Genomic DNA, 8,301 nt, shown 5'->3' with positions numbered 1-8,301 from the left:
CAGCGTTATGACATCTTTCATTTGACACTATTGAAAACTCAGTAGGAAGCACCGTTTCTCAGATACAAAGGGGGTAGGTTCAGGACCACCGGTTGCGTTAGGACCACCTTCCCCTATACGATGGATTTTTAGAAGGGGAAGTGGAGATCTCAGAGGAAAGTAAGAATAATTCAGGGTAATAAAAAAAATAAAAAATAGTATATCGCTTGCTACAATACGGTGAAATTCTTATTTAATACAACTTATTGGTTGTGTGACGTGACAACGCTTCGTGGAGACTGTTTATTCGCACAGAGCGCGTTGTCACGTCACAAAATGCATGCCGTCAAAATGCATGTTCTTGCGGGTTTTCTGAAAAACTGAGTATACAGGAATCTACGTTCATCTTTCATTGACAAGTCATAGAACAAAGTTGATTTGTATGTCGGAACCCGCAAAAAAGCAGGTGTTGTCACGTGACAAAAGTATTGTGCTGGCATCAAGCGAATTCAACTGCAAAATATTCTTTAACTGAAGATTCGTGTAGGAAATTTTCTCAATTTCACATTAAAATCGTTTACCATTTGGAAGTCGTGTGATTTATACATGAATACGAGAAAAAAACCTGTTTTTAGTGAATCAAACCGTTGTCACGTCATGCTGGAATGGGTCAAATATGTATTCCATGTAAGGGAGAAACATGTTATTTGCAAGTGATTGAAATATGTTGAACGAGAATTGGGTCTGAAAATAATTTGATATTATAATGACGAGCTCTGGTAGAAGTACTACGAAACTTATAGTAAAAGAGAATTTTAAACGGTTAATTTGAAGATCAATTAAAGAACAGTTCTGCGATTGGACCCATGAAGGGAGATAATAGGCCGTATGAATAAAAACAAAATTCACCTTTCACCATTGATTGATTTTCAGGCGAAATGAACACGTTTTTAAAATTTAAATTATGAATGAAAATTAACCTTTCCGTACCAATTTGGCATTCTGTTTAAATGAAAAACACTTTTGTTTGCAGGTGGTGAAAAAATCTTGTACGAATATTGTTTTTGAAGACAACTTTATATTATAGTGACAAGTTTCAGTAATGATTTTGGAAATGTATAGACAAAGGGTTAAATAAAAGTCGGAAAAAAGTGTTTTTAGTGATTAAATAACATGATGTGAACATTTTCATTCAAATTTGAAAACTGGCTTCGTGTCTTCTAATATGATAGGTATTACACTAACGAGATAGGGACCCAAACTATGGTCCCTAATTGAAAGTCGCCACCAGACGTCTACACTATTTCTTTTTCATCGCGAATTCACGCTTTGTCAAAAAAAAAACGTTTTGAAACGAAACCTAAACAATCAGTTGATATATGTTTGACAAAGTAAAAACTATGTTCGAATTCGAAAATCAAATTAGTAAAGTAAACTTTTATTCATACGGATTCAAGTAAATACTAGGAAAGTTTACTTTACTTGGAAACGGGCAGAATAAGTAAATACTTTTTTTTATTCATACGACCTAATGTTTGAGTGGAAGTAAGAAAACGTGAATGTTTGAAAGTATTTATATCAAAAAACCGTTTTGGGCGAGACAAAGTTTGCAGGGTCAGCTAGTTGTCTACATATCTTGAATGTTTTTTTTTTCTGGAACTATGCTCAAGAGGTACCGTTTATTTAGTCTTGTAAAGGTCCAGTAACGATTTAACCAGATCTGACTTGCTGCTAATCCATGCCCCAATCCCACCTAATAGAAAGATGTTGGGCAGCCGTAAGGTAGAAATTGAAGATGGAGTAGAACGTAGTCGAAAGCATCGGTCAGATAAAAAGTTGGTGGGATCTAATTGAAAAGTTGGAAAATTCCATCAAAATAATAAAAAATTATTCGTTCTTTATTTTTTTCCTAAAATTATATATTATTACCTATATTTCAATAGATAAAAGTTCCTTGATTCATGGACGAAATAAACACATTTGAGTCTGCTTCACGTCTGGTTGACCTAAGCTTTAAAAACACATTGACACACACATATAGATTCTGCTCGACAACTTTTGGAGCCATAATGTAAATTCAAATATTTTTTTTAAGAAATACTGATATCTTATATTCGATGTCCACCATTATTACTACGAGTAGTTGGTTCAGTCCAGTTTAAATATAATAAATTGTGTGCTATAACGAATGATTGATATGAGTAATATAAAAGTAAAATAATTAGAAAAAATCCTAACCAGTTTCCACAGCAGGCACAGGCGAATGCGTTCACCTCGGTTCGTGCTCCCGAACAAAATTCTCCAGCGAGCGATGAAGTTCTCCTCGGTATGGGATGCCATGCCAGACGATCGTGTTCGCGCAGAGACATTTGAGCGTTATGTGACTACCCAGGGCGATATCATTCTCTGAATATTTCGCCAAAAGTGAGCACGGCCGATCGCCTGCGTTGTTCGGTCGATCCAGATGGGAACCGTGCTCGACCAGGGCGCGTACAATCTCTGCATTGTAGTTGCTCTCTAAACAAGCGACCAGCAGCGGCGTTGACCGGGTACGATCGTAAGCATCGACGTCCGCTCCGCACTCCAGCAACAGCTTCGTTACCTTCACGTTTGGGAAAAAGTCTGACGTTCTGCCAACTTCCACCACGAATTTGGATTCAATTCTTTTCGGTCTCGAAGCGGACAAATGCAGCATCGTTTCTCCGCTGTAAAGACATCGTATCTTTTTTCGGACCAGATCCTTGACGGCACATCGGATCAAATGACGTTCATTCTCGTTTGAGGCTATGGAGAGCAGAACGTGTATCAGAAGCGGCAGACAGTGCACGATCCCATCGTAGTTTTTCATCTGCTTCCAATGGATAGGTTGTATACGGAGCAACGGATCCACTTCGATGATGTTCGATAGCAAAAGTTGAAACACAGCCAAAGCCTCCTGGAATCGTAGCGGATTAGGATTATCCTCCGTTTCGTCGTCATTCCAGTGGAGAGCATTTTCCATCAACCGCATAATGGCATGCACTGTAGTGCAGGTATCGGAATGCAGTACGGAGTGCTTCCTAACCCGCACTTGTAACGCCAAAATCCACAAATCAAAACACCTCCGAGTGTCTCTTTCTCGCAAGGCATGCTCGAACAGAAACCCTTTATTCATCAGGAGTCGTAGCGTGTACTCATGGTCGATACCCAATATCCTCTCGAAGATAATACAACTTTGAATTCGGAGCTCTGCCCCGTCGAAAGCGATTAGGTCCAGCTCGGCATCACTGGAGAACTCAACACTGTTTCCAAAGGCAGCTCTTGGTGCAATTTCCGGTTGCTTTCGGAGGTCTCCAAGCTGTCGTAGTCGATTGGTGGATTGCCAGTACATTATGGCGTGGTTGTTCGAAGAATCAATCATTGTCGCGCCGAGTAGATCGACGGCATGGAGCATCCGTTCAGGTGGGTAGATGTAGCGGTTTATAAGGTACTGTGCTATCGGAGCTACTCCCATATAAGACGCCATTCGCAAAACGTCTTCCCCGTCACGGGTTTCGGCTACCGGATCGGCTCCATGATCCAGCAGCAATCGAATCGTTTGAACATTACCTCCCGCAACCGCATAGTGCAGCGCGGTTCGATCGTATAAATCACAGGCGTGTATATCGGCTCCCTTGGCGAGAAGATATTTGCACAGTTTCTCGGAACGGACCGCGTTCATCAGACATGTATCACCGGTATGGTTCTGTTTACGTACGTCCGCTCCATTACACACCAAAAACTCAACAATGTCCTGCTTTTTCGCCGTACATGCGATGTGCAGAGGCGTTGAACCGCACTCGGATAGACCATCCACATTGGCACCTTTCCCGATGAGATATTTCACGGCTCGAAAATTTCCGGCTGCGCAGGCACCACCCAGAGGCGTACACAAATACCATTCGTCCGGATGCAGCACGCAGGTAATGCTGACACCTCTCTGCTCGATGTCAGCATCGCACACCCTGATCAAGAAATCCGCGATTTCCGTCTTACCTTTCTCACAAGCGCGGAACAAAGGCGCACATTTGTTATAAATTCCATCCGCCAACTTTTTCCGTACGCTACTGGGCAAGCTCTCGATCCGACCCCGAAGTGCCTTGGACAGACCCCGGCCGAGACCACGGTCATCCTCGATCTCGTGGAACAAATTCTGCCTCACCTGGTCCAGGCATTTGCGTTCGTAAGGGCCCCAATCCCTCGGGCCGAGGAGCAGCTCGTAATCGGACATCAGTGGAACCGTGCCTTCCCTAACAACACACTTGGGTAAGGACTGGCTTGCCTAAAATGGTAGCTTTTTTCATAAACAAAATAATGCCTCTTATGCTACATTGAGGGAGCACCTACTGATCTCGATCCAAACTGTACACTAAATGTCAGACTAAACATAGACCTATCTCTCACCGATATTCATTTGAAACCTAGGTAGTAATTCACTTTGCACTTCAATCGCCAAAAATGAATTGGTGACGGGTAGATTTGTAAGGATTTAGCCTTATTCATTAGGTCGGTTTCCCTTCTGCTCTCGCTCTCGATTCGTAACAAAAACCGTAGGAAGATCGCTTTGAAAGCTATAAAGATCGAATGAAGCACATATTTTAGCAATAATCCGTACGCACGCAGGGGACAACAAGATCAATAATAACAGTGTTCATTTCCAGTCCGATTGACACAAGAGGTGCAGGTAACACAATTCGTAACATCGTATAATGGCAATAAGGGAATAATACAGGATCGATGTGTCTTTGTCTCTCACTGTTAAGAGACGAATGAACTCTCAGAGTTTAAAGTCTCTCTAATTCAATACCTTCCTTCCTTCCTTCCTTTGTCTCTCGTTATTATACAGGGTGGGACACATGAATTCTGATTTATATATTAACACGTTGACTGCCACGTCAGTGACCGGTGACTGACAGTATAACATATGATAATAAATGTAACCAATATATATATAAGTCAAAGGATGAAGTGTAGGAAATTATTTAAATTTTATATATATATATATATATATATATATATATATATATATATATATATATTGGTTTTCATTAAAAATTATCAAAGAATTTTTTTCATTGAAAGAAAAATATTTTGAGAATTAAAACTCATTTTTCTCGAAAACATATGCTTTTAAAATTCTGAAAAAAAAGATATAAATAGCTTTTAAAATTTACAACCATATAATATTTCCATATATCGAACGTTGGGCACATTTACATGGAAAAAGTTTTTCGAACAACAACTTTTTAATTATTGACGTAGAACTACGTCTTTCATTAAGGGTGCCAAATCAGAAAACAGGTCACGTTTTTATGAAATAAAGTTAACGTTAATAACTATTTTTGTCGCTAACGGATTTTGGCGATTTACATACTAAACGAATCGGAAATTCCGTAAGATTTGTTTAATATGCTATACATTAGATTCCCCTGGTTTGTAGATGGTTAAAATTTATGAAAACTTTAAGCGTTTCCATTTTTCCATACATTTGTTCTGTCCATTTGTGTGCTTTCCCGAACAGAGCTGTCAATAACGATGAGAAAAAAGTTTTTATATTCCTAGTAGTTTCATGCCACCAATGTATGGCGACTTATATAAAATAACAATGTAGTTCTACGTCAACAATGCGGTCGTATATTGGACACAACCTCCTATAATTTTTTTCTCTCTTTAATATTTTTTTTTAAATAGTAGTAATGTTTCATTCGTAACATTTTTATGTATAAACTAGCTGACCCGGCAAACGCTGTTTTGCCATAAACATTATTTCTAGCGAATATGTTGGTTGTTAAATAAAAAATAAGTAATGTATTGTAAGTGTGTTTAAACGTTTTAACGATCTACATATACGTGAAACGTTCGTTACTGTTGTGTTTGACATACCGAGGAATAGAGCGTCAAGTCGATGGCCATCGACAAAAATTGAAAAAAAAACACAAATCATTCTTTGTATTCCAGTCCCGATGTATTTCACTAACGAATCTCAAGTGAAAATCGGAATATATTTTTGTCGTAAAGTAGATAAATAAAATGAAGAATATCAATTTAAATTCCGTTGTTGCAAATGTATTTGTTGCTCTTCATTGAACCACAGAACTCAACATTAATATGAGCATTGAATGTTTTGCTCAGCTGAGGCGAATATGGCACTGCCGAACGATTTTCCATGACAATGTCTGCGTTGTTAATTTTCATGAATGATTGTCTGTCATTGTCAGTTTTTAGTCGTTGATATATTGGACATCCATTTAAGGTTTCGGTCGTGTTGCGTTGGTGAATTCTTTGAGAAAATGCATTTCCATCTGCTATGCAAGGCTATAAAAGTTTTAGATTACCGCATGGTCATGAACCATGTTTGTGGTAACAATATCGAACAATAAGAGCAATTTTAAGTTGTTGAAATTTGAATGAACATTTTTATTCGATGTTGTTTCAATACTTAGTAGACATAGTCCTGACCCTAACTTAACAATTATCTATTGATCTCCTGCATTTCAACCAAAATATCATTCAAAATATAAAATAATTATCAGAGACTATTCTTGTTCAAGATACCTGAAGGGAATGTATTATTTTGCTACACAGAACACGCAAGAGAGCCATATTTCATTTATTTTTTTGTTTTAGAAGCGTGTTCATTCCACTAGAAAATTCATAACAATTTACGCTTCACAGAAATGGAACACGAAGCTCAATGACTGGAATTTTTGAGGAAATTACACTATCGATTTCCTTAGGGCGTATTTTGTCGATTATCCAAATTAAAATTGTGTATATGAGGTAATCCCAATTTTTTGTAATTTTGCCATCCAGCCAAAATTACATTCAGCAAGGTGTGGAACTGAATACATGTAACGTTGTAATGAAGCTCGTTCTACATTTCATTCATTTTTAAACGGTTTTATTTAGCTTGCCCTGTAATCTGTTTGTATGTTTGTAACTTTGTAACATGTTTGTCTGTAGCGCTGACCCACATTAATAGAAATTTGACCCCCTTCCTGTTGACCGATTGATCTGAAATTTGGAACACACCTTTATCTCGGTAGTCATTATAAAACTGCGCATTTCATGATCTTGAAAATCCAAGATGGCGGCCGCTAAAAATGACGGATTACATATTTTCTCAAAACCTCATCAATATGTGTTTTCCAAAATCCCATCAATATGGGTATCAAATGAAAGGGCTTGACTAGTAGAATACGGTTATTTAAGAAAAATGCAAATCCAAGATGGCGGCCACTACAAAATGGCGGAATACATATTTTCTCAAAACCTCATTAATATCGATATCAAATGGAAGGGTTTGTCTAGTAGTACACGGTTATTTATGAAAAATGCAAATCCAAGATGGCTGCCACTACAAAATGGCGAACTACATATTATGTCAAAACCCCGTTAATATGGGTATCAAATGAAAGGGCTTGACTAGTAGAACACCGTTTTTCATGAAAAATGCAAATCCAAGATGGCTACCACTACAAAATGACGGACTACATATTATATCAGAACCCCATTAATATGGGTATTGAAATGTATGCTTCATTTGTATGGAGTATCTTACCACCATAGAAACATTTGTTGCACCCTAAAACCTCCATATGCCTAATTTGGTTTCACTTGCTTGATTAATTCTCGAGTAATGCAGAAATTTGTGTTTCATTTGTATGATAGCTCCCCCTAAGAGAGGAGAGAGGAGTGTCTAACCACCATAGAAACATTTATTGCACCTAAAACCTCTATATGTCTAATTTGTTTTCATTTGCTTGATTAATTTTCGAGAAATGCGAGAGAGGGGGGAGGGGTCTCGAAATATCATAATAACCTTCCCAGACCCTCAAAACCCATACATACCAATTTTCATGTCGATCAATAGTTTCCGAGTCCATAAGAATCAGACAAACAGACAGACAGAAATACACTTCTATATATATATATATATATATATATATATATATATATATATATATATATATATATATATATATATATATATATATATATATATATATATATATATATATATATATATATATATATATATATATATATATATATATATATATATAGATGAATCGCAAGAGTGCTGCAGCCCAAATCTTCTGAGCGATGTGATTTTTACATCAGATAATTCTGTCTAAACTGTCTGAATTGTCTGAAGTAAATGTCTAAAACGAAGTGGAGGATGCCAAAACTGGTCACTAATAAAAAATGTTTTACTTGAAAATGAAACACAAAAAAAGAATAATGAAAAATCAGGACGAGGGAAAAATAAATTCAGGATGCCCCAAAAACATATCAGAATCA

General features: G+C 37.5%; 1 protein-coding gene across 2 annotated transcripts; it reads right to left on the bottom strand.

Moving 5' to 3' along the window:
• Window positions 1-1,878: 1,878 nt before the first annotated feature.
• On the bottom strand, window positions 1,879-4,746 carry LOC129772978 (protein fem-1 homolog A-like). Of its 2 annotated transcripts, none has more exons than XM_055776527.1 (3): window positions 4,341-4,746; window positions 2,218-4,279; window positions 1,879-2,158 (listed from the first exon to the last, which is right to left on the bottom strand). In XM_055776527.1, the coding sequence occupies exon 2, from the start codon at window positions 4,226-4,228 to the stop codon at window positions 2,249-2,251; it is 1,980 nt and encodes a 659-aa protein (XP_055632502.1). In that variant the 5' UTR covers window positions 4,229-4,279; window positions 4,341-4,746; the 3' UTR covers window positions 1,879-2,158; window positions 2,218-2,248. The 2 variants fall into 2 exon arrangements, with proteins under 2 accessions (XP_055632502.1, XP_055632501.1); XM_055776526.1 differs by having other exon boundaries at window positions 4,345-4,746.
• Window positions 4,747-8,301: the final 3,555 nt, after the last annotated feature.

The sequence above is a fragment of the Toxorhynchites rutilus genome, chromosome 3 (genome assembly GCF_029784135.1).
Source record: "Toxorhynchites rutilus septentrionalis strain SRP chromosome 3, ASM2978413v1, whole genome shotgun sequence".
NCBI classification, from domain to species: Eukaryota; Metazoa; Arthropoda; class Insecta; order Diptera; family Culicidae; genus Toxorhynchites; species Toxorhynchites rutilus.
The sequence above is the reverse complement of the archived record's forward strand: the minus strand, read 5'-3'. Positions and strand labels throughout refer to the sequence as shown.

Excerpts from the sequence above, each read along its gene's own strand:
- LOC129772978 (XM_055776526.1), bottom strand. The coding sequence starts at position 4,386 with ATGTTTAGTCTGACATTTAGTGTACAGTTTGGATCGAGATCA. Across the intron at positions 4,280-4,344 it reads TACAGTTTGGATCGAGATCA|GCAAGCCAGTCCTTACCCAA; the intron begins GTAGGTGCTCCC and ends CTACCATTTTAG.